At 42.1% G+C, this 26,764-nt stretch overlaps 1 protein-coding gene across 2 annotated transcripts in view; it reads left to right on the top strand.

Moving 5' to 3' along the window:
- The window catches only part of col27a1 (collagen, type XXVII, alpha 1), a 178,112-nt gene that overhangs the window by 139,177 nt on the left and 12,171 nt on the right, over positions 1 to 26,764 (top strand). For both annotated transcript variants that reach the window (XM_004916698.4, XM_002935498.5), the window contains exons 38-55: positions 7,367 to 7,420; positions 7,525 to 7,632; positions 8,076 to 8,129; positions 8,374 to 8,427; positions 11,304 to 11,360; positions 11,868 to 11,921; positions 13,506 to 13,559; positions 13,645 to 13,698; positions 14,292 to 14,345; positions 15,675 to 15,782; positions 15,853 to 15,960; positions 21,680 to 21,787; positions 23,590 to 23,643; positions 23,867 to 23,929; positions 24,300 to 24,353; positions 25,964 to 25,999; positions 26,093 to 26,110; positions 26,212 to 26,247. In XM_004916698.4, coding sequence (XP_004916755.1) covers positions 7,367 to 7,420; positions 7,525 to 7,632; positions 8,076 to 8,129; positions 8,374 to 8,427; positions 11,304 to 11,360; positions 11,868 to 11,921; positions 13,506 to 13,559; positions 13,645 to 13,698; positions 14,292 to 14,345; positions 15,675 to 15,782; positions 15,853 to 15,960; positions 21,680 to 21,787; positions 23,590 to 23,643; positions 23,867 to 23,929; positions 24,300 to 24,353; positions 25,964 to 25,999; positions 26,093 to 26,110; positions 26,212 to 26,247 — 1,128 coding nt within the window. The remainder of the gene's footprint in view (positions 1 to 7,366; positions 7,421 to 7,524; positions 7,633 to 8,075; positions 8,130 to 8,373; positions 8,428 to 11,303; positions 11,361 to 11,867; positions 11,922 to 13,505; positions 13,560 to 13,644; positions 13,699 to 14,291; positions 14,346 to 15,674; positions 15,783 to 15,852; positions 15,961 to 21,679; positions 21,788 to 23,589; positions 23,644 to 23,866; positions 23,930 to 24,299; positions 24,354 to 25,963; positions 26,000 to 26,092; positions 26,111 to 26,211; positions 26,248 to 26,764) is intronic.

Raw genomic sequence — 26,764 nt, 5'->3', positions numbered from 1 at the left:
TGGTAAAATCAATCACAAGCATCTCCAGACAGCAGCTCTGTAAACGCTGTCAATTTTTTTTAATACCAGAAATGTTTCCCCCCCTTATAATATGATGACGGTATACCTTTAAGGGAAATTTTTAATTTCATTACAGCAAATGTCATATACATCAAGACTAGCAAAATAAAAGCATTCTACTGGGATATGTTTCTCTGTGTGTCTGTGGCAAAGATTAGATTTAAATCCCACAGTGCCTGGGATAGATGAAAACTGTCTCTATAAAGCTCTGTTACCCAATATATGGGCTACAGCCGCACATTACACAGTTACCTTGTATAAAAGCAAAGGGCCCATATAACAGTTACCCCACATACAGGCCATAGCACTGCGCTATGATATACACAGACACCAGCCCCACACCATAGAGTTAGCCTAAATATAAACACAGGCCCATATAAAAAGATGCAAAAGAACATTAAAAAATGAGTGATTTACTAATGGCTACAGCCATGTTACCCTAAATACAGGCCACAACCCCAAGATACAGTCATGTCATATAAAGGCTACAGCTCTAATTTACCACATTATACAGAGCAGAGCCCTAATTAGTGACTCAGCCATTAGAGTTACCCCTATACCCATATATGGGCTGTAGTACCACCAGAAAGCTACCCTATACAGGCCACAGACCTAAGTTACACCATTGCCCCACATACCAGCTGCAGTCTCAGCTACCCCTTGTAAAGGCCACAACCCCCCATAACCATTACCCCATACAAAGGTTGCAGAGCCACAGTATACTTTCTATAAAGACGACAGCCCCAACATTACTATTTATACGGGGCACTGTCCTAAGTTACACATTTACCCCTTATACAGGACATAGCCCCTTGATATCCAACATATAGGCTATTGTCCTAAGTTACACACTTACCCCATATGCAGTACATAGCTCCTTGTTATCCAACATACAGTGCACTGCCCTAAGTTACACACTTACCCCATATACAGGACATAGCCCCTTGTTATCCACCATACAGGGCACTGCCCTAAGTTACACACTTACCCCATATACAGGACATAGCCCCTTGTTATCCACCATACAGGGCACTGCCCTAAGTTACACACTTACCCCATATACAGGACATAGCCCCTTGTTATCCAGCATACAGGGTACTGTCCTAAGTTACACACTTACCCCATAAACAGGACATAGCTCCTTGTTATCCAACATACAGTGCACTGCCCTAAGTTACACACTTACCCTATATACAGGACATAGCCCCTTGTTATCCACCATACAGGGTACTGTCCTAATTTACACTCTTACCCTATGTACAGGACATAGCCCCTTGTTAATCAACATACAGGGCACTGCCCTAAGTTACACACTTATCCCATTCACAGGCTGCAGTCCCATTTCACTTAACCCATACCCATATCTCAGTGGGGTCCCTCAGGGTTCTGTACTGGGTTCACTTGTTTAACTTGTTCATAAATGACTTAGGGGAGGGTATTATGAGTAATGTATCAGTGTTTGCAGATGACACAAAACTCTGCAGACCAGTCAATTCTATCCAGGATGTGACATCCCTGCAGCTGGATCTTGGCCAACTGGCAATCTGGGCAGCTAAGTGGCAGATGAGATTTAATGTGGATAAATGTAAGGTCATGAACCTGGGATGTAAAAATATGCAAGCCACTTATATCCTTAATGGGACTGCACTAGGCAAATCCAGGGTAGGACTGGGCCGCCGGGACATCGGGAAAAATCCCGGTGGGCCCCAGCGGGCCAGACCCGACCCTTGCCAGCACTCCCCCTGCCCGACTGTTCCTCCCCTGATGCATTAAATTTATGCGCGCTCGGGAAGTACGTGGGGGACCTTGCGGGGGGTTAGGGGGGCCCCTGGGGGGGTTAGGGGATGTGGCCAGCGGGAGCACCTACAGGGCCCCTGGGGCAGGAGCAAAGATAGAAAATGAGGAGCACATTGCGGCAGAGGCTAAAACTAACCCCAAAAAGTTTTTTAAGTATATTAATAGTAAAAAGATGCAGGTTGAGGGTGTGGCCCCATTGAATTATGATAATAATATGGTTACAACAGATACAGAAAAAGCAAAAGTGCTAATACCCCTGTATTGTTTAAAAATGTAATCCCCTGTGTTGTTCACACCTTTTAATCCCTGCATTTTTCACCCCCTGCATTGTTCACACCTCAGGCTCAGGCTGTAATCACCCACATTGTTCCCCTGTTCACACCTCAGACATTGTATGTGCTGCCTGGACTATGCTGCCTAGGGTAGGCAGAGTATGGCACACAGGCAGCATAGGGCAGGGAGGGTATGGCACACACAGGCAGAGTAGGGCAGGCAGAGTATGGCACACACATGCAGCATAGGGCAGGCAGAGTATGGCACACACAGGCATGGTAGGGCAGGCAGAGTGCTGCCTGTGTGTGCCATACTCTGCCTGCCCTATGCTGCCTGTGGGAGGTGAACATGGCAGGGGTTTGTTCTGGGAGTTTGTTAGTAGTTGGAAATAGCCATTAAATGGTCCCTAAGGTGTGAAATTATGTGCTGGGGGTTGCTGCACTATCCACAGGGGAGGAGGAGGCATATGGATTTAAGGGTGTGTCTTAATATGACATAATATAATTCTTCATATATGAATAAAGGTTGATATCCCCGCAGTGAGGACCAAGCATTTGGGTTTTTGCTGCACTACTACCATTGTGATAAAATGGGTGTGGTTTAAAAAGGGGAGTGGTTAAAACTGGCTTCCATTACCGGCCCTCTAGCATGTATGCTAGAGAAATTCCGGCCCTCGGCACCACAGAAGTTGCACAGCACCGGGCTAGAGTATCAGGTACAGAGGGTGGTTGTTAATGGTACATTCTCTACTTGAGTAAGGTTCTCAGTGGGGTCCCTCAGGGTTCTGTACTGAGTCCACTTTTGTTTAACTTGTTCATAAATGACTTAGGGAAGGGTATTATAAGTAATGTATCAGTGTTTGCAGATGACACAAAACTCAGCCCAGTCAATTCCATTGAGGATGTGACATCCCTGCAGCAGGATCTTGACAAACTAGCAATCTGGGCGGCTAAGTGGATAAAATGAAAGTCATGCACCGGGGATGTAAAAATATGCAAGCCACTTATACCCTTAATGGTACTGCATTTTCCAAATCCATAATGGAGAAGGACCTTGGAGTCCTTGTAGATAATAAACTTGGCTGTAGCAAGCAATGCCAGGCAGCAGCTGCAAGGGCAAACAAGGTTTTGAGCTGTATTAAAAGGGGTATAGATTCACGGAGGAGGGGGTTATTCTTCCCCTTTACAGAGCGCTGGTAAGGCCCCATCTAGAATATGCTGGTTATAAAGAAAGACTGGCCAAGTTACAAATCATATAATAATCTCTCAAATGTTTTATTTACCAGTAGGTCCATCCAACTAACACAAGGGCACCCACTCCGTTTAGAAGAAGGGAGGTTCTGTCTAAATATTCGGAAAGGATTTTTTACTGTGAGAGCTGTGAAGTTGTGGAATTCCCTCCCTGAATCAGTCGTACTGGCTGATACATTAGACAGCGTCAGGAAGAGGTTGGGCTTTTTAGCAAGTGAGGAAATACAGGGTTATGGGAGATAGCTCTCAGTACAAGTGAGGGAATACAGGGGTATGGGAGATAGCTCTCAGTACAAGTGAGGGAATACAGGGGTATGGGAGATAGCTCTCAGTACAAGTGAGGGAATACAGGGGTATGGGAGATAGCTCTCAGTACAAGTGAGGGAATACAGGGGTATGGGAGATAGCTCTCAGTACAAGTGAGGGAATACAGGGTTATGGGAGATAGCTCTCAGTACAAGTGAGGGAATACAGGGTTATGGGAGATAGCTCTCAGTACAAGTGAGGGAATACAGGGGTATGGGAGATAGCTCTCAGTACAAGTGAGGGAATACAGGGGTAGGGGAGATAGCTCTCAGTACAAGTGAGGGAATACAGGGGTAGGGGAGATAGCTCTCAGTACAAGTGAGGGAATACAGGGGTATGGGAGATAGCTCTCAGTACAAGTGAGGGAATACAGGGTTATGGGAGATAGCTCTTAGTACAAGTGAGGGAATACAGGGGTATGGGAGATAGCTCTCAGTACAAGTGAGGGAATACAGGGGTATGGGAGATAGCTCTCAGTACAAGTGAGGGAATACAGGGTTATGGGAGATAGCTCTTAGTACAAGTTGATCCAGGGACTGGTCCGATTGCCATCTTGGAGTCAGGGAGGATTTTTTCCCCTCTGCGGCAAATTAGAGAGGCTTCAGATGGGTTTTTTTGCCTTCCTCTGGATCAACTAGTAGTTAGACAGGTTATATATAGGCATTAATGTTGAACTTGATGGAAGTGTGTCTTTTTTCAACCTAACTAAACTGTTACATTAACCCCTTGGACATATTACTTGATCCTTCTCCCCAACAAACACAAGGGGTCTTCCTAATATTATTATTGCCTCCGAATTCTGAATAGTGGGTCCTGTGCATCTTATGCAAAAGTGCGGGCCTTTCTGCCTCTCTGCAGAGCAAAAGGGCAAATAAGAGTGAAATGGATTGCTAAGTTTTTTTCCCTAGGCTGGTTCTCCTGTTGGTGCTTCTCCAATCTCCTGTCAGATCTCTAAAACATGGTATCACATGGGGTGGTCTTTACTAGCTCTCAGAGTTCTGAACTGGGTTGGGGGACTCTTATCCTTTCAGGAAGTCAGGTTGCGGGCTAAGCTGCTGAAGGTTGGATAGTGGCTATAAACATGTACACATGTGGGTCTTGTGTAGGTCCATTTAATGCGATTTGCACAGGTAGCTAAGCTTGAGTGTAAACAATGTGATGGCCTTGCTTCCAAACTGACATTTCTTGTGTAGCATCTGCTCATCCCTTACAAATCACCCTTTCCCTTCAGTAACAGATTTCCTTGGCGGTAACCACTGACTACTGATGGTATTTTAGTGGCAGAACTAGTGCAGGAATAGCACCACCTCTTACGATATTAAACAGCACCCCTTTATAAAATGCGTTGGTGCAGGACTGCTGAATTATCTGTTCTGTGACATTTGGAAAGCCAGGGTTTTCCCCATCCTGGCCTAGGAAGACTAAGTGCCATGTTAAAATACCTGCTTAGGATAATTTGGTGTTGGATAACCAGCTTGTACATTATATTGCATTACTTCCTATGAATGAAGCAGTCAACTTTATATTACTTGAAAAGTGAAGTGCTCTGTATCAGTGCCACAGCCAAGAGAACCATGTGTACTGTACATCATGCCATCCTGCGCGGTTCCTGAGCTCATGATTTCACATGAATATCAGTGGCTGTTTCTTATTTGGGCTTGTTCTCAACTGCAACACAGAGCTCCCAAGCCAACATCTCCTAATGAGATCAGGAACAGTGTGCCTTTATGGATGCCTTTCTTAGCATGGATTTTCTGCAAAATTGTGAATAGCTCCACAGGCAGTTTAAGGATTGTGCAGCAGTCCATTTTATTTAATGCCAGCTGGCTGTGAGGCCTTCCCTCCGCTCCAGCAGCTATTCTTCTTGATTTCTTGGGCCATGGACAAGCCAGGGTATCTCTTCCAGTAAAGTCATTGTAGAACATATAAGAAACCCAACCCCACTCCTTGGAATTGGAGGGGTTTGGCACAGCAGATACTGTTATTGCTGCAATCTTCTCAGGCAAACAAATGCAATGATCAGAATGCCTAAGACTGCTGGCAGACCATTCACATTTATGGTGTATGGAAACTATGCTGTCTGGGGCTATTCACGCTATTAAATTCAGCATTTATCAGAATGGTTTATGTCTGAGTGCCCCGAGCCAATGTCACATGGCCAGTGGGTGCCAGAAGAAGACTTCAAGTTAACATGAGTCTGAAACCAACTGTAAACAAAGCTGCAAGAGAACCATCTGATCTACGGTCTAGATTTCTTTTCTAATGACACTTATTTGAAGAGGCTTTTAGAACAGCATTACAATATAGATATTTTATGACTCTCCAGATGCTGAACTGCAACCTTCAGCATCCTTTAAAAGCCAACTGGTTTTCATACTTGTACTGAACCACACGTGAACCCATAGGCCTAAGTCAGTCTTGCTTTGCTTGTCATGGTGGGCACTTTGCATACTGCTTTAGACAGGCCTCTATTGCTGTATTAGTGTATTAGTTTCTTATTACACTGGATAGCAGACATCTTTGTGGCTGCCTTCCTGCCAATATACGATACACTTGGTACCTGCCCCCCCATTATTCAATTCATCCTCTGTAGACATTAATCTGCATTCCACGGTCCGATACCCAACACCAGATTGGCCAGCCCTTCTCTCCCGTATATGGAAACCCACTTCAGAACATAATCTGTTTCTCATAAATCTGCAGCAATGCTTGTAGATGAGGGGCTGCCTGTTTAATGCTGCTAATTTCCTGTGCCACAGCTCCCTCGCGAGCAGAGCTGCAATGTTTAATACATGAAGATATTTTCCTGTCTGTTGGAAAGAATGTCTTGTGGTTTTGTTCAGCCTCTCTCTTTGTCTCCTCTCTTGAATTCATCACCCCTACTTTTCTCTGCGGGATGAGCGTTGCTGGGAACTTAACCTTTACTGGGGTTATCAAATTGAAAAATGATATTGTTTAAAGACATTCCTACATTCTCCTTTCCTACATTCTGAATTGTAAGCCATTTAACACGCATTTTTACAATGGTAGGGATGATCCTAATTCTTGTATTCTGCTAATTAGAAGTTGGAAGCAATACAGTGTGACTGGCAAACACAAAAACCTTTTAGCCATGTTGGTGTGTTCTAGGAATGGAGAAACCTACCTTCTCTTTGGCAGAGAAATTGGCCTCACCAGATGGTGCCAGTGGTGGCAAGGCCATTGCCTAGAGCAGGGATCCTCAACCTTTTTTTACCTGTGAGCACCATTCATATGTAAAAAGACTTGAGGAGCAACACAATCATAAAACATGTTCCTGGGGTTACCAAATAATAACTGTGATTGGCTATTTGGCAGCCCCTATATGGACTGGCAGCCTTCATGAGGCTCTGTTTGGCAGTATACTTGGTTTTTATGCAATCAACACTTGCCCAAAAGCCAGGAATTAAAAAATAACTACCTGCTTTGAGGCCACTGAGAGCAACATCCAAGGGGTTGGAGAGCAACATGTTGCTCACGAGCTACTGGTTGGGGATCACTGGCCTAGAGAGTCTCTTGGCTATATTATTGATATAATTGGTTGGTTTCCTTGTGGGAGCTTAGATGGAATAAGATATATCAGCATTGGGATAAATGGGCAAATGTGGAGTTCTCATACTGACCCTGCATTTTATAATCCCCCCTTGCCCTCTGTCTTGCAGGGCGTTGAAGGAAAGCCAGGAAAACAAGGAGAAAAAGGAAAACCTGGGCAAAAGGTAATACCTGAGACACCTTATAAGGCAGCCAGCACAGAATATCTTTAGCAGCAGTGCATGAATACATCAGCAACTCTTAACTGCATTGCATTATTGTATTTCAGGGGAGCAAAGGCTTTGAGGGCCATTTGGGAGAAACCGGTGTTCCAGGAGATCAAGGGCCCACTGGGAACCAAGGACCTAAGGGAAGCAGGGGCACTCGTGGACCCGTTGTGAGTTGCATCTTATTTATTCCATCCTTAGATGAGCATTGTTTTGACCTGCAAAAGTCCAGAAACTGTGGGGCTGATCCAAAAAAGTTTGATATGGTTGTATGCTTTTCATAACAGATGTTTTTGTAACTAACAATCTTGCCTTATATGGAAATAACTGTAAGGATATTATACCTTTGGTGAAAACCGTCACGTATATGTTGCTTGTATTTTGTCTGTGCAATAAATGACTCGGCCTTTCTGAGAAAACCTTGTCTCAGAGTCTTGTTTTATGACAAGGCATGTTGGGTTAGAAAAAATACCAACAACCTGAGGCAAGGCAGGGGCAGCCCTGGCTGCACCACTGTTAAGGGTGTACAAAATTTGTTTTTAAGTTCATCTTTAAGGAAACGCTAAAAGTTATAGTTCATAAAGTGACCCATATCTTTTTATTTTCTCTGCAGGGATCCCCTGGGAGAATGGGTGCACAGGGTGAGCCAGGAATGCCAGGCTATCAGGTAAAACATATACTAAACCTAAGTACACAAACATACAACTGCCAATGCTGTATAGGTGCCAGGGTGCCATCCAGCACTGGAATTCATGTGATCACACACAACACAAGTCATACACTAAATTGTTCCAGCGATGGTGTGCTAGTGATTCTGCTTAACATTTTGGGGGATATTACACTTTTATTGGGTATTGATGGCACATGTCTAACAGATGCAGTGAGGCTTATTTTTATTATTATTTTAAAAGGGACATAAGGGACCCCCCGGTCCACTAGGACCACCAGGAATAAAAGGTGAAAAGGTAAGTGCGACTTTCCTTGTTTAAGTATAAAACATGTTGGTGCTCCCCTAGTAGAGGGCTGAACTGTAATTAAAGGGGATAAATCCAAAAAGTATTTTTGCATTATGAAATTGTAATTCCTTCAACTTTCATTCATTCATTAAATATTTTTCTTGTTTTTCAAGTTTTCTGTAAATGCTATTGGTTCTTGCTTCTGAAACAGCAGCCGCCAGTTCATTAACAGATATTGAGGAAGAACAAAAAGGAATAAACACTGCTTTCAGTAGAAGTTAAATTTACAAACAGCTTGAAAACCATTAAATCAATGGTGTAACTGAAAGCAAACCCCCTGGTCGTGGGGTGCCTGGGTGACCCCCCTCACCGGCTGCTCTCTTACCTTCCCCTTTCATATTGTATTGGCTCACTTGGCTAACTGACAAGGCCCCAATAACATGGTGTCACTTCTACCTAGATAGTTGGTTAGAAGTTATACCAACCCTGGAATGCCTATTATTCTGAGATCAATGAAACATATTCCTCCTGAACTGCAGAATAGACTTAAAAAAGTGGAAAAAGATCATTTTATAGTAGCGATGTTGATCTGTACTACAGATGCTGGGTGACTCATGTGATTGCTACTGTGCTCCCAGAATCCTCAGATGAACAATCTAGGTCAGCCACTTTTAAACGCTGCCATTCTGATCTGTAAAAGAGATGCATATTCAGCATGAGGATAATAAAATTCCCTTGGAGTAGGTTTGTGTTGCTCATATGCTGACTCAGCTCCATGATAACCAGTTCAGACTAGAATATGACTCAAGTTTCTGGATGGCAGTCAGCTTGTCTCTCTATGAACTGCACAGATGGATCCAGCTGGACCCAACTGTAGTCTTCATTGTTACAGAAGCCAGCCGCAAGGGCTCATCCAGAAAGTTTAGAGAAAACTCCCATGTCTGAGAACAGTAGAAAAAAGAGAAAGCGTGGGTGACAACAATATTTGTGTGGGGGGGGCACCACAGTCAGGACCGTCAGAAACCATATATGAAGTGTGCTACCTCTACCTCAAAATTACTTGGGGTTATGCAGTTGTTCACTCTAAGATTGCTCCTCTTCTGTTTCTTATTTTACCTTATAAGGTCTTCTCCATGTCAAACTCTATCCCACCATTGTTGATGACATTCTCATCTTTTGCACTCTACATTTGCCATTGTACAACGGCACTGGGCTGTTGCCACAGAGATATGCTAGAAAATGGGACTAGAAGCGAACCAAACTACACAGGGCTGCTATTATTGCTGCCACAAATGCCTAGGCAAGGTTCAGTTTGGGACTTTGAGTAACATTAGACAATGGAGTGGGGAGCAGAGTGTGCCCATTTGCATTACCTGTAACCCTGAAAAAAGACATTGAAGACGGCTGAACATTTGCATCACTATACCTCAAAGCTGCAGCAACGTTATAGTAAGCGCCCTGTGGTTACTCTCTGCTTGGAGGCTCCAGATGGGATGTTTTTGTATATGAACTTATCTGTGTGTGGGCCACCAGCCAGCGAGAACACTCCTAGCTATGTCTGCATTTGGAGCTCTCACTGTTTATGCTTGGCCCTCTCATCTGCATTTTTTCCTGTCACATCCAAGTCTCATTCATATTATAGCCCAAACAAAAAGAGAGGATTTTTCTTTCCTCTCTATGCTCCCCAGCAAAATGATTGCACTACAGTGTATAAAACTTACTGACTTTACTTGAAAACATGGGGACAACTGTAGCATTCATATACAGTTTTATTCTGAGTTTCGGCATCTAGGAAGCAGCAACATGGCAGAGAACTGGAAAAATACCAACCAGCAAAACATCAGGAACAAAAAATCTATATCAAATAGATTTCAAGTAGATTTTTTGGGATATTGCCAGCTGTACCACTTAACATAGGATACATGCTCATTTCTCTGCGCAGACCAATACTGGCACAGAGATGCTGAAGTGACAGTGATATAGACATGTACTGGACTAGAATGGACAATGACAAAGCTAATGGTGCACATTCTATGGGAGTTGCCCAGATATGCGAGAATGTGCCAATGGGTTGACCATGACCCGTGATAGGCTGCAAATATTGGCAGCACTGAGTATCAGAGGCTCAGTTAATGATATGCAGTTTCAGTCCTGGTAATCTGAGGTGGATCCCGGTTACAAACCATAACAATTTCAGAGATGCCAACTGATCAAATCAAATGAGTGCCCTTTACTAGTGATGAGCGAATTTTTTCACCAGGCATGGATTCACAGTAAATTCGCAGCAGGAAAATTTGTCGAACGTTAAAAATTTTTGTTGCACGTCAAATTGGGTGCGGTCGCTTCAAGTTGGGCGCAGTCACGTCCAAAAAAACACAGGCAAAAAAAAAAAAGACACGGGTGACCAAAAAAGACACGGGCGGCCAAAAAATTGTGCAACAAACGCGTTTCCCAGATTTTCCACTGTTTTGCAAATCTTATGGTCAAGCAAAACGGGACAGATTCGCTTATCACTACCCTTTACACCAGCAGTGCCTCAAGACTATTCTGCATGTCTTTCTTTTGTACTGCAGGAGATCAGACACTAGACAACTCCTTTATACCATGCAGCTTATCCTTCCTCTCTTAATCTCACTCTCTTCACTTAACCCAACTATAAATCACCCAGCTACAATCTGTCCCTGTGGGTCTTGGCTCCTAGATCATCTGAGCAACCCCAGCTAAGCAGTTGTATTTCAGAAGTTCCATTGATGCAGCATGCAGGCTTTTGTGGGCAGGGCTCCCTGAGTGTGTGTTTGCCTTATTGTTTGTTCACATTGTTCCTAGCAGTGCTTTGTTCCGTGCTGTGGAAAAAAATATAATACTAATTCAATGTGTTTCGACAGGGAGAACAAGGGGATGATGGGAAGGCAGAAGGTACCCCTGGAGCTCCTGGAGACAGAGTAAGTCAACCTTGGCCCCAGACAAATGAGAAGATTGTACCGCTTATATATAGAAAACTTGGCATTCATCTTGTCTCAGTATATTTCTAGCACATTAAATGATGCAGCTTTGTGTGTAGTATTGAGTTTACATTTGCAAGCTGTGTGTGTACATTGCAGCTGCTATTTTTGGACACATAGGCCTGTGGCACTACTGAGAATGGCATCAGTGTGCAGAACCAAGGGTTGCCATCAAACCAGTTTTTAGCCAATAATTGCCACTGCAGGCAGGCAACCTGTGGAGTATTCCAGTTATGTCCACTCTGGGTGGCAGGCAACTTTACAGAATGCCAGAATGCAGCCGGATACCAAAGTGCTAGCTGGCCTATTTATGCCCTCATCAGCAGTTGTTTGTATGTGTGGTTCCACCTTAAGCTAAACATACAGAATACAATTCTGATTTATAAGTAACAGTAAATTGGATTCAATAGAAATTGCTCTTTATAATGGTTTTCATGTGTTTTAAAGGGCCCTGTTGGTGATGGTGGAGACAGAGGAGAGCCTGGTGACCCCGGATATCCTGTGAGTTACACATCATCCATGTAAAAACTCTGATTATAAAAGACACAAGAGGCACAAGAGCAGTGAAATTGTCAATCCTTAAAGAGATAATCATAACATTGTCTCTGCATGCTATTTATTATTTTGCTTTAAAAGTATTTTCCTGATGCTTTTACATTACCTATCGGGTACCCCGTGTTCATCTATGAGGGGCTGCCATATTTGTGCAGCAGTAGTCAATTAGCATTAGAAGCTATAACTGACAGGCTGAGAAGGGACAGTCAGGTTGGCAAAACAGTCAGGTTTAGAACTCCAAGTAACAATTAATTACAAAAGCAGCCCTATCAGCCAAAATTAACATTACCTATATGTAACTTTTAATGTAAGTTAATGTTTTGAAGAGTAGTTTTTAGTGTTAGTATCACTTTGGGATTGGCCACAAGAAAACTTAGCTTGTACTGCAAAATATCAGAATTGAATATGAGATGAGAACTATGTAGTTCCACTAGAGCCATGAGTATCATTTTATAAAGAATATCCTTATACATGGTGGTTAATTGTTATTAATGTCTTACTAAAACTTGCATATTCTAAACAACCATGCGTCCCCTGTTATAAAATCTAAGAAGCACCCTACACTGTGTTTGTGCTGCTGGGGCAGAGATGTTGAGCCTGTGACTGTAAGAAGCTGTAATGGAGAGTCCAATCAGAACCAGTAGCATATCACTGCTTTTAAGAGATTGTCACTGATGGAATCAACAATGTTCATTCTAATTTCTTAGTAGCTTATAAGATTCTCATTAAAATGTGTGGGGCCTCTTTCTAAAAATTGTATGTGCAGGGTGGGACCCATTACTGATACAAATTTGTCTGTGCCTTCCACAATCATTGGGAGCACTCATATTGGCTATTTCAAAGGGGTATAAATGGCAGGGGGTCATGTTGCAACCGATGGTGGTGTTGTCAGTCTATTATGCATGCTTATGCCCAAATGTAATTGCTTGTTTCAGGGCCCTGGTTCAGCAAACTGACCTGCCATTTGTACTATAGCATGATGCTCCTCTCTCACAGTGATTCACCTGCATGTGTGATTTAGAAGCAAAGACTGAATCAATAAAGGTTTAACAGATGTCATTGATACCTCTGGGCTCACCGACAGGTTGAACCAATGCAATCAAAAGATTGCCAACTAAGCCATTTCTGTCACAGGGAAATCTCAGCACTTTGGTAGCCATGTAAGCACTTGGCTACATGCTGATTATGGCAATTCATATTAGCTGTGCTACAGCAACTGCCCAGCAGCCACTGAAGGACAAAACTTGGCTGCAACAAGGTAAGCCAAAGCTAGTAGAAAAGCTAAGGCTTGGCAGTCAGGTTGTCAGGACGCAGTGGGAAGCGTCTTCTTCAACATAAGTTCCTCCAATGGCCTTCATCAACTACATGTTGATGAAATAAATAGATGAGAGTACTTATGAGTATTATGAATCCTACCCACCCAGGGAAAACAGAATGTGCTTTTAGCTGCTTAGATACATTGATAGAATGAATTAATGTGTAAAGTATTTTGCTAAAGGGCCTTTAAAATCAATTCTAATTTCACTTAAGGGTCAAGACGGACCGGAGGGACCTAGAGGAAATGCTGGGCAGCAGGGTTTACCGGTAAGATCTTTCTAGTCCTATTCTATATATTCTATAAAAAATACCATATTAGAAGTTGAATCATCACTTGCATATTGTACTGCAGGGTCATTCTGGACCACGAGGTCTTCAGGGCTTACGAGGATCCAAAGGCACTGTGGTACGTTCTGCTGATTTCCTCCACAACAGGAATAGCAGCCTGTAGGGATCCTGTCTGAGTAAGAGATGCCGTCTTCCTATTTTCTTGCTCCACTGCTTACTGGGAAAAGGAGGCTGAGCTCTTACATTATCTCTGTGTCTATTTGTCTGAAATAAACACATCAAGTATTATGGAAAGTGGGCACCAAAGATACTGCTACAAATTATCCGACCTACAATTCTGTATTTTTATGTCAAGAAAGGGAAAAGGGGGGAAAGATTTTGTAGTTAAGAATGGCTGAGTTTGCTGGAAATAGTTCCACTGGCAGCCTATGTCATTTGACAAGTGAAAACAGCACACTTACATTTTGTAACAGAACTCTCTTTTTTAGCATTAATAACATTTTGGCAATCCTTAAGATTCGGCCATGCAGAGAACATGTGGATAAGTGATTACAGATTTAGAGTTACGTATTCAGCAGTGAGACAGGGTTTAGATCAGTGAAAAATGTAAGGGTATAAGGATTTTTGTATTTATATCATGTGATAATCAGTTTGGAGCAAAAGCCAAAGTGAACGATGAATTGCTTACTATTTAAATCTTGTCTTTTCTAGGGTTTGAAGGGCAAGCCTGGAAAGCCAGGGGAGTCGGGGGCACATGGACAGCCTGTGAGTTTTGCTCTGCATGGTTTCTCCACAAATCAAACAGACTGATCTCCAGCGTGGTACAGATTATTAACAATTTAGAAATGCCCACGCTTAAGTCACATATGGAGCTTTGTTAGGGTTTTGCTACAGCACAAAGTTAGCAGCAACAATGCAGGACATAATTATCTCCCATCGCTTTCTGTTAAGAACAACCAGAATCACTGCAGGTATGAAGTATGGAGTGATAATTATGACTTTTTCTCAGCATTTCTTTTCTAAAGACAAATCTCTGAGTGTGACTTTAGCCTTTAAGTATGAAGGTCAGTATTTCTCTGCTCAAATTCAGAAGAGCAAACCAGACTGTAGTACAACTCAACCAGCCCAAGTACAGTGTGCTATGCTAACAGCCACCTATCAGGAGTCTAATATGCAGAGTCCCCACTTTATTTTGGTACAGGTATGGGATATTTTATGTGGAAACCCATCTTCCATAAAACTACAAATTACAGAAAAGCCATTTTGATCAAATTATTCAGATTTTAGAATGATTTCCCTTTTCTCTATAATAATAAAACAGTACCTGTACTTGATCCCAACTAAGATATAATTACCCCTTATTGGGGGCAGAACAGCCCTATTGGGTTTATTTAATGGTTAAATGATTCCCTTTTCTCTGTAATAATAAAACAGTACCTGTACTTGATCCCAACTAAGATATAATTACCCCTTATTGGGGGCAGAACAGCCCTATTGGGTTTATTTAATGGTTAAATGATTCCCTTTTCTCTGTAATAATAAAACAGTACCTGTACTTGATCCCAACTAAGATATAATTACCCCTTATTGGGGGCAGAACAGCCCTATTGGGTTTATTTAATGGTTAAATTATTCCCTTTTCTCTGTAATAATAAAACAGTACCTTGTACTTGATCCAAACTTGATCCCAATGAGTTTCTATGTATAAAAAACAATTACAGTAATATTTTGGTTTGAATGCTGGAAGCCAGATGAATTGCCAATTAGGTTGAGATTTGAGGCAAGTGCTTCTTGTTGTCAAAGCTATTCTTGGAACCAACAATAAGATGATATGATGGTACATGGTATGGTAGAAGAGTGGGGAATTAAAACTCTCACTGCATCCTTGCTCCTGAGTATCTCTGTTTCTTTCTGTTGGTAGGCAATGGGTGTGTGGGATTGAAAGACGGTAGTGGTCACTAGTGCATAAATTTAAAAGCAAAATTAGAGCTATCTAAAAGCACCATGTGTCCTAGTGACCACCATCCCCCACACTCAATCACTATAGTGTATATAGTAATAAATATGTAAGTAATCTGCTGGTTTGACTTGCAGGGTGCTATAGGTGTGACTGGTCCAAGGGGAGTAGTAGGAAGACAGGGCCAGGAGGGCCCTGCTGGACCTGATGGGATTCCAGGAAAAGATGGCAGTCCCGGACTTAAGGTAACTACATTCAGCTGACTGTTTAATAAATAGAAAAATAAATAGAAAATAAGTTTAACTGTAATTTTAGGGAGAACAAGGAGATGATGGGGAAATTGGCCTTGCTGGAACTTTAGGAAAACGAGGAAATACTGGTGTTCCCGGTTTGCCTGGAGCTCAAGGACCACCAGGATTCAGGGTAAGGGCAATGCCAGTGCGGATTTGGCTCAATGTCAGTGTTATTGTGCCAGATTCCCAATATGTAAGATAGGTATGTACCGGATCCACTATTTTTTACTATTGTTTATGTGACAAAAAGTTACGTGATTTTAAGGATTCAGATTTGGTTTGGCCAAGCATATGGATTTGGCCAAAGCTAAATCCTTCTGAAAAAGGCAGAATCCCAAAATGAATCCTGGATTCTGCGCATCCCTAATTTAAAGCATAAAACCCAAACTGCACTTCTGACAAAAGCTTGTTGCCACATACATAGCTGTGAGCACGCACTGGGAACACTAATGCCCTAACATTTAAAACATTTTTGTATTTTAAAAAACAAAGAACTGAAATCGCTGCTGTTCATTTGTTTCTGTGTAACGGTAGTTGCATTACGTACAGCACATTCCATTGAAACATAATGAAATCATAGAAACAAGCCTATCTTATCAGGATAAGGGTCATAAAAATCAATTTGAGTGGCCCATCTGGCCCGTGGTCTTCTCGTTAGCCAGCCTTGGCATATACTATTGATATGGGATCCATTATCTGGCACTGCTCCATCTCTCTCATTATAGCCTGATTGCCTGCGTCTTTGGGATTAATAAGGCAACATACTTGATTTTAACAAACCCTATGCAAATACTGGTGGCAGAACAGTTCTGCTGTATGCTTGTCCTCCTTTCACTGTGTGCATGCCCTAGTACTGTATATACTTGAGTATAAGCCTAGTTTTTCAGCACCCGAAATGTGCTGAAAAAGTCTCGGCTTATACTCGAGTCGGGTGCCATGGGTCCCTCTAGACTAGCACCCTCTGTCCTTTGTGTGCAAATTAGGCCACCTGCAACCAGACCCTCCAGTGCCCTGGCCCACGCAATACTTATTCCCCCTTACGTGTCCTCCGGGACTGGGTCTGCTGCCAGTTTGCCAATGCGCAATGAGCATGGGGTAGTACTCATATTGTTTTTGTTGACCCTCTTCTCCGCTTACAAAGCTAGTTTACTGTTTTTCTTTTAAATAAATATTTAAAAACATATACCCCACTGATGCCTCAATTTACGTAATTTACTGTTTTTTATTGTGATTATTGAAACTTAGCAGTAGCTGCTGCATTTCCCACCCTAGGCTTATACTCGAGTCAATAAGTTTTTCCAGTTTTCTTAGGTAAAATTAGGTACCTCGGCTTATATTCGGATCGGCTTATACTCGAGTATATACGGTAATTGGGATGAGTCTGAGGTTGCACATTGAAGCTGTACATTGGTCATTACTAATGTTACAAGTAGTGCACCCTGAACTCCTTTGTTGGCAGCAACAGTAACTGACCAAATGGTACTGGTTTTGTTATGTCCTATGTTCTTAGGCTACATTATTCCATGTAATGCGCCAACTTTAAGAGAGGAATTCAACTTTGTCAGTGATACTCACATTCTATATAATGTAACAGTAGGTTGGCCTTTTTAACCCTTTCTTAACAGAGTTCTTGATCTTGTCATGCTGACTTTTACAAACAGTTCACTGCTCATGCATAGATCACAGAGCAACCCGGAAGCATGGCATCTAATGGTGCCGGCAGTGGGCTGCTTGATAGGCACACAATCTGTGGCAGATACACAGTAAAAGGAAATGATTCTGCAGAACTGTGTTCATTGCATCTTAGTAGTTAACCTGGGACAGTTTCATTGTATCTCTGTGCAGACTGTTGCCAACTGTAGGGGTTTTCCTTGCTAGTGTTGAACCTAAAGAATTCTATTCCAACTGCATAATCCCCTGTGAAATCATTCTCCACCCCCCTGGCCCCTAGCCTATATGCCTTGGCTTCTAGAGCTGGCAGGTGATAAGGAAGCATGTAGCCAGCTAGCCTTAGACAGTGGGGCACATTTACTAACACTTGGCACATTTGCCTGGGTGCATTAACCCATAGCAACACCGCTGGGTCTTAAGCAAGACTAGAAAAGCTACACATTCATAGAACCAAGGAAAGATGACACTAATGTTGTATAAGACAAGAGGTAAATAAAACTGAGGGGGAAATGTAGGTCGCCAGTTGCTTCAGTGGCAGAACACAAAATCTATAACAGGTTCAGAGGCATTTTCAATGAGCACAGTACCATTAGACAGTACATTTAGGCTAGTAATACCCACCTGGCAGCTCCAATGTCTCTCTGGCAGCCTTTTTCCCCATCAAAGTGAATGGGAAGTAGAACATGGCCCACCTGTGCACTAATAATAATTAAAGCAGTAGAAGTGAAATGGACATGGATGGCACTTGCTATGTAGTTGGCACATTAAAGGTTTGGACGCAGGGGCGGGCCAAGCTGACCGGGCGCCCTAGGCAACCTGGTCAGCCAACTCCGCCCCCCGAGCGGCGCATGCGCGCCAAAGCGCAGAAGGAGGAGCAGGGGGGGCTGTGCGATTAGATCGGTCATTGCCTCCACCGCTAATGACAAGCGGCGGAGGCAATGACAAAGTAGCACTAGGGGTAGGCAGGAGAGGTACCTGCCTGGTGTCCCCCAATCGTTGCGCCCTAGGCAGCTGCCTCTTCTGCCTCCCCCTAGTTCCGGCCCTGTTTGGGTCCAATATTCAGATTGCTTGGGATCTTGGGATTTCTGGAAAAAGGGTCTATGGTTTGATCACCATACCTTAAATGTACTTAAAAAAGAAAAAAAAATTAAACTTACCAATATGGGTTCATGCAGCTTAGTTATTATTATTATTATCATTTATTTATAAAACACAAACATATTCCGCAGCGATGTACAATAAGTGGGTTACATACATTGGACATACAGAGTAACATATAAAGCAATCAATAACCGATACAAGAGATGAAGAGAGAGCCCTGCCCAAAAGAGCTTACAATCTACGAGGAGAAAGGGTTGAGACACAAGGTGTGGGTTTCCCAACAAGTACAAGCTACTGTTTTATTCATATACAGAATAATATGCTTAGTATGAGATATAACCTTCCTGCGTTTCAAAGCTTCCTGTATAATGGGTTTCTGGATAATAGATCCTGTACTTATAGTAGCAAGGCAACTGCTACCAAACAGGCCCCCAGTGCCATGACTCTTGAGTACAGTTAGGTCTTACAGACGTAAAGGCAATCATGCCCTCAATTCATAAGATATGAAAATATGCAGACTCCTTTCTACCATACTAACAGCATGTATAAAGCACATAGCAATGGCATTATTTTATGTTCACTGGGCATATAACTTGTTTTTCAATCTAGACTGCTAGTATAAATATTTGTCTTTACTGTGTTGCATGCTGACTGCCAGGGTAAAGATGGGCATTAAACTGTGGAATAGTTACTAGGTGGCTGCTTTATTCTATACTAGCTGCCAATGCAAAACATTCCATGGAACACATGCAGTATTATGGTATATAGAGGCTGGTAGAGTTAAGCCATACATATGATGCTCAGTGAGAGCACTATGCTATTTTTTGCTTGGGGGTCACTGTAGGTATGCACTTGGCACAGTATGTATCACATTTTAGAATGCAACATAAAGTCTGCATTAAATAACCAGTAACATAGTAGGTGACAATATAAAATTTAACATTTAAAGTTTGCAGCAGCTACAGCTAAACTGTTTGTCCTGATTTATATGAGAGGTTTCCATTCTATAGTTCTGTAGGGAATGGCATATCTGTATAAGTGTTTTGCACCTGGTCCTCTTTGTCCTATTCAGCTAGAATGGCTGGCCAGTGGCTACACAGCTGCATATTTCTCTAACGTAAACGATAGTAGTGTTTCTGAACACATTTTTTTTTACCAGAATTACAGAGCATTATATTTAACTGCATATAAAACATTTTTGTTGTTTACTGTTCCTTTAAGCAGAGGCACAAGCGTTGTTTTTCTTGCTATCTGCTGCCCTCCAGTGGTGGACAAGCGGTACACTGTTAACGCTTGCATAATTTATAGAGTATCATTGCTTAATACACAATACTGAAACCCTGTTTTTTGGATCTGGCCAAATACTGAATGCTCTACAAAAACGTTCCATTGTTTAAAGTTTAAGCTTCACATGACTTCAAGGGTTCGGATTTCACCGCACACTAAGAAGCCTATTCTCATTTTCGTGGCTTTAGATGTTTTTGAAACCACGAAAAACTAATTTTGTATAAAACTACAAATGCCAAGGAATTTATTAAAAACAGTATTTTTTTTAAAATGAAAAAACGGGAAACAATGCTCATTTTTTGTACTGTCGCACAAATGAAAATGTCAAAAAAACTCCCCAAACTTCTAAAACCACAAACAAAAGAGAGATCAGCCAATTGGATACCTGCTATTGACTACTACATGGCCTTGACAGCTTTTTTGATTGCATTTTTTTACTGTTGGATTTGTCACAGTTTTGTTGAATAATAAATGGCAAAAAAATAATGCCTTTTACCATGAAAAAACTTATTTTTGTGCAAAAAAAAAAGACAAATCGTAAAAGAAAAAAATATATAAAATGTGAACGTTAGTAAATGCCCTCTTAGGATTCTGGCAAATTTGAGCAAATCCTGGGTTTAGTGTATAATATTTATGCATGCATGTTGTGGGCAGGTCCCTAAACTCAGGTAAGTGACAGTAGCCTAGAACATGCTCTCTCATGCCCATTCCCACACCTTGTGTCTCAACCCTTTCTCCTTGTAGATTGTAAGCTCTTTTGGGCAGGGCTCTCTTCACCTCTTGTATCGGTTATTGATTGCTTTATATGTTACTCTGTATGTCCAATGTATGTAACCCACTTATTGTACAGCGCTGCGGAATATGTTGGCGCTTTATAAATAAATGTTAATAATAATAATAATAATAATGATGGGGAGCTACTGGGGACATTTGAGAGAGTATCTTCACTAGGAAAGGGGTGTGGTTGCCTTGGGCTAGTAAAGAATCCTGATAAAGGTCCTTTCTAAACTTGTGCTAATTACTTTGACTGATCACTTGGTTTTGAAGGTTGGCTTTTTAATGTGCTCTGAACCTTTACTGTCTGCTTTGACCTTTGGCGCAGACTCTGACCTGCCCTACTGTTTTGTTGAACTAAGTGGGAAGGGATCATTCCCGGCGCCTCTGCCGAAACCCTGTGACCCCCTAAAGTGGTAGGAGCCCCACAGACAGCCACTACCCTCATCCTTCACTCTTTAACCAGACTAGCACTAACAGTACAGGTATGGGACCCATTATCCAGAATGCTCGGGACCGGGGATTTTCTGGATAAGGGGTCTTTGGGTCTCCTACCTAAAGTGTGCTAAAAACATTATTTAAACATTACACAAACCCAATAGAATTGTTTTGCCTCCAATAAGGATTAATTATATCTTAGTTGGGCTTAAGTACAAGGTACTGTTATTACAGAGAAAAAGGAAACCATTTTTAAAAATCTGAATTATTTGATTAAAATAGAGTCTATGGGAGATAGCCTTTCCATAGTTCGGAACTGGATAATGGGTTTCCGCATAAGGGGTCCAATACCTGTAATAAATGAAATGCATGTTGCAGTGGCAGCAGAACCCCCTATTTGTATTTATCATCTGATTTCTATAGTTATAAAACTCTAGATATAAATTTATATATATTATAGCATTAGCAGTATTACCTAGTGAGTATAACTGCTACCAGTTATTGTAACTGTATGAAATTGCTTAGAAATTTTGTAGAATAAAAATACTTAGTTACTTTCTTCTTTCCAACTTTTTCAGGGTGAAAGAGGATTGCCTGGTGAAATTGGACTGCCAGGAAAACGTGGCATGGAAGGCGGAATGGGACTTTCAGGAGCCAAAGGGGAGCTTGGGACAAAAGGCCAGCCTGTAAGTACAGGGGTTTTCCAAAATACTTGGTAAATGGGTGTAAATACAATAGCTCTTTGGAGACAAAACCTGGATGGTAGTCCTGGCGGTTCCTTAGACTGCAGATAAACGCAGGTCAAGGAAAAGTCTGACCACCCACCTCTGCTCTGTGATGTGTTTTGCACCTGCAGGCAGGGTGCTGACCTGGGTGCAGAAACATAAAAAAATATGCATTCTCTAGTGTTTCCGTGGTGAAATCTGCTGGTAAACTTTTTCTCGGCCTGCAGTTCTTCTCCAGGTCTGGCTACTGCTACATTGTTTTGGGATACAAAGGCATATATATATATATACTGCTCAAAAAAATAAAGGGAACACTTAGGCTGTTGCCACACGTGGCGTAGGGCTGATTTTTTTGGCAAGCGGAAAAACGCTTGGCGAAAATTCAGCCCTACGCCTGCTACTTGTGCCTGCACCTGAATGAATGGAATATGCTCGGGTGCAGGCACATGTAGCCGATATACGCATGAAAATGTGAGACTTTGCATTCTCTCGCGTTTTCATGCGTATATCGGCTACATGTGCCTGCACCCAAGCATATTCCATTCATTCGGGTGCAGGCACAAGTAGCAGGCGTAGGGCTGAATTTTCAGCAAGCATTTTTCCGCTTGCCGAAAAAATCAGCCTTACGCCATGTGTGGCATCAGCCTTAAACAACACAATGTAACTCCAAGTCAATCACACTTCCGTGAAATCAAACTGTCTACTTAGGTAGCAACACTGATTGACAATCAATTTCACATGCTGTTGTGCAAATGGAATAGACAACAGGTGGAAATTATAGGCAATTAGAAAGACATTCCCAATAAAGGAGTGATTCCACAGACCACTTCTCAGTTCCTATGCTTTCTGGCTGATGTTTTGGTCACATTTGAATGCTGACGGTGCTTTCACTCTAGTGGTAGCATGAGCCTACAACCCACACAAATGGCTCAGGTAGTGCAGCTCATCCAGGAAGGATGGCACATCAATGCAAGCTGTGGCAAGAAGGTTTGCTGTGTACAGTCCAGAGCATGCAATGCAAAAACTACATATAGTATATTCTTTTAATTTAAAAAAAAAAATAAATTTTCTTTTTACCCCTTTGCTGTGACTGCTTCCCTGTGCAGCTCAATAAATAACACAAATCATACTTTTTTCCTATTGTTTTGATTCATAAAAGTTTTGTTCACCCCAAGCCCTATTCTTTAACTCATCTTGAACAAGGACGTACCACAATATAAAAACAGATCAGCCATAGGCACTGATCTATTTTTATATTGTGGGACTTCAGTTAGACGATGGCAAGAGAAATCAATTCTGATGGACTAATATCCCTAAGGGCCATGGCAGATGGGGAGATTAGTTGCCCGTGACAAATCTCCCTTGTTGCGGGCGACTAATCTTCCCGAAATTCCATCCCACCGGCAAGAATGTAAATCGTCGGTGGGATGGCATACGCGGGCACAGCGATTGTGGAAGTTGCCTCTCGAGGCAACTTCTGCGATTTCGGCAAATCACCAGCGCCGCGTATGCCATCCCACCGGCGATTTACATTCAAGCCGGTGGGATGGCATATCGGGGAGATTAGTCGCCCACAAACAGGGAGATTTGTTTTATATTTGAACAAAGAGGTAGATAAGGGTTTATACTGCCCCTTCAATAAGCATAGCATGGCTTGTGAACTATGAGTCACACTGTAACTTAAACGCTTAGATTTGTCTTCAAAAACATTCCTGTCAGACCCCATTGGTTGTACAGCTTAAACCTCTTCTTCTCTTTTTAAGGGTGACCCTGGGGAGATGGGGTTTCCAGGCATTGCCGGACTCTTTGGACCCAAGGTATATATATTTCTACTTTCAAGCTGCTACATTCCAAAATGTGTTTATTTTCCCCAAGTAAAGCAGCAAAGCATTTTGTTATTAAATCGGGGTGATTAACGACATTACCAATCAGAGCCAGCATATTTCCAAGAACATTATTCTTTTACCTGCTTTCTATGATACTAAAAGTGATTCTGTTTTGTATTCCAATATAAGTATTTGACTGTGCTGATGTTTACAGGGACCCCCAGGTGATGTCGGATTTAAGGGCATTCAGGGACCAAAAGGACCTTTAGGTTTAATGGTGAGTCCAGGACCTTGATCTATATTTATATACCCTGCTACTGGTAAATACAGCACTGTTAAAATATCCATTAGTACTACAGATGTGTTTTTAGCACAAATAAAAGTACTCAGGCATGTAGACCTGACCTTGAGATGCCCGACTCTGGTAAGTGGACCATATTTGCAGTCAGAAGGTCAGTTATTTGCCCCAGGGCAGCTAAGGATCAAATCCTGAAAATACATGTTCCTCCATCATGAGAGAGCCATTCCTGAGAGGATTTAGCCAGTGTACACATGCCTCGTACAATTAGGATTTTCAGCTTTGCTGCTATTTATGTTTTGGGCAGCAGGAAATATGTTTCTTAAATTCTTTTGTTTGGTTCTTATAGGGAAAGGAAGGTGCTGGCGGACCTATGGGTATTGTTGGACCAAATGGAAACCCTGTAAGTACCTGGCTGTTTGTGCCAATTAAAGGGACAATTTTCCACTGTAAACTCACCCCTACCCAAATTAACAAGTAGTCATAAATTCCTCAGAGTCTGGGACATTTCTGGATTTATAAATATATAACTAAATGAAACACAATAGTAAATTGATGATTAACAGGATATATATAAGGTGATTGGATGTTGTAATATGAAGGGAGGTTACAGCCATTAAGCATAGACAAATATCATCAGCTCTGAACTGGTAGAAACCTATTCTGACTGAAATATTTATCAGCTCTGATCATCTGGGTTATATTCAACTGCAACATCACGTGTGGGAAAACAAAAAGCCAGCGCTTGTGGGCCTTTGTTCACACAGTCCAGCTAGCCAGCCCTATGACAGATGTGTGTGTCCAGTTGTACAACCGGGGTCAGCCAGACAATAGCTGGTCTGTACAAGGGCCCTTAATGGTTTTTCCCCAGTAAATCAAAGGTTATTTCAGGGGTTTTTTTTGAAGGGGCTCTATATTAGTTTGGGTACTATAGGTGAAACACCAGTAATGGCAAGTTGCTTAGATTGATCATCCCTTTTACCCCCAGTTGGCCAACCAGGAATATTTAGATCATAACATGAGCCTAAACAGATCTATAAGGAGAGGACCACAGTTAACTTTTAGTATGTTATAGAATGTCATATTCCTAGCAACTTTGCAAATGGTCTTCATTATTTATTTATTTTTTATTGTTTTTGACTTATTTGTCATCCTCTTTCCAGCTTTTAAATGGGGGTCCCTGACCCCAGCAGTCAGAAAACTATTGCTCTTAAGTTTACAATTGTATTATTATTGTTAATTTTTTCTTTATCTTTATATTCATATCCTGTCCTTTTCATAATCATTTCTGTCTTTCAAACCACTGTCTGGTTGCTAAGGTAAATGAGACCCTAGCAACAAGATAGCTGCTGAAATTTCAAACTGGAGAAAGCTAAGTACCTGAAAAATTAAAAAATGAAAACCAACTGCAGAATATCTCAGAATATCAATTTCTATGTCATACTAAAAGTTAATTTGACGATGAACAACCCCTTTAATGGTCCTGGCCCAGCAAGATTTCCAAACCTGCTGAGTCTCTAGCCATATACAGCAGGTCATGGTTTTAGCAATATACACAAGAAAATAAAGTGATAACTCAGTTTGGATTGGCCAGTTGGTAATGGTTGCCTGTGTAAATGTGGCCACACACGATCTGCCACTAACCTTCAGGGCTGACACAGGCAGATAAGGAGGTAGAAACAATAGGATTTCTATCTCCTTCTGCTGATTCAGCGCTGAAGGCAGATTTTGCTAAGGCACCTTCTATGGCGCCCGATTAAAATCTTTTAACCCGCTCGATCGGCAGCCTCCTGCGATATTGGTCGACTTGCCGACTTGCCATACACGCACCGAATATCGTACGAAACAAGGTTTCGTACGATCTTATCGGTGCGTGTATGGCCAGCTTTAGACGTGCTTTCACGTAGCAAAATCAAAGACTACCTTATGCATTGATTACTATGTGATGTTACCCTACCTCCTGTTGGAAAACATGCTGTTTCGCCCGTAACACTTTTTTTACGTTTCATTTAGGGGCCTGTCGGAGACAGAGGAAGCCAAGGGGATAATGTACGGTTTATGTTTATTTATTTATTTATTAGCTGGAAAATCGGCTAAATCACCTTACTAAAAAACTTTCTTCTTTGTCTCCTTTCACTTCAGGGAATGCCAGGTCCTCGGGTAAGTCTACAATTCAAATATCCATATCAGGATATCAAAGTATGGCTGTTAATATAAAGTATCATCATTATAAGACATTCACTTATTTTGTTTGTTTATAGGGCCCTCCTGGTCCAAGGGGAAAGCCTGGTCCACCGGTAAGAATGCGCCCACTTTGACTCTACTTCAAATAAATGCTGCACTCAGATGCAATTTATATATAGGCACAAAAAAGGTTCAAGATCTCATAGTAGCCCTTGATGTTGTTCTGTTTAATGTCACTGGTTCACATGCACACACATTTTAAGGCCAGAGGACACATCAAATGGGGCAAATTTGTTTTCTTGGCTAAGTCAGATCACTTCAGATGGATGAATGTGCATTTGGATGTGATTATTGTTGGCAGGGCCGGAACTAAGGGTAGGCAGAGGAGGCACCTGCCGAGGGCGCAACAGCGGGTGAGCGCCAGGCAGATACTACTTTCACTTACCCCTATTTCCATGTCTTGTACCCCCAGCGCACACACACCCCCAGCGGCCCCCACAGGCCCCACCTGTGAGCGTGCATAAGTGTGCTCACTTGCCTAGGGCTCCCAGCCGGCTTGGCAAAAGCTACATATGTGACAAAGTAATACAAGAGCTAACATACTGACCATTACTTGTGTGGGTTTTCCTA

Source organism: Xenopus tropicalis, chromosome 8 (assembly GCF_000004195.4).
Source record: "Xenopus tropicalis strain Nigerian chromosome 8, UCB_Xtro_10.0, whole genome shotgun sequence".
NCBI lineage: Eukaryota > Metazoa > Chordata > Amphibia > Anura > Pipidae > Xenopus > Xenopus tropicalis.
Note: the sequence above shows the minus strand (reverse complement) of the source record. Positions and strands in the feature narration are given on the sequence as shown.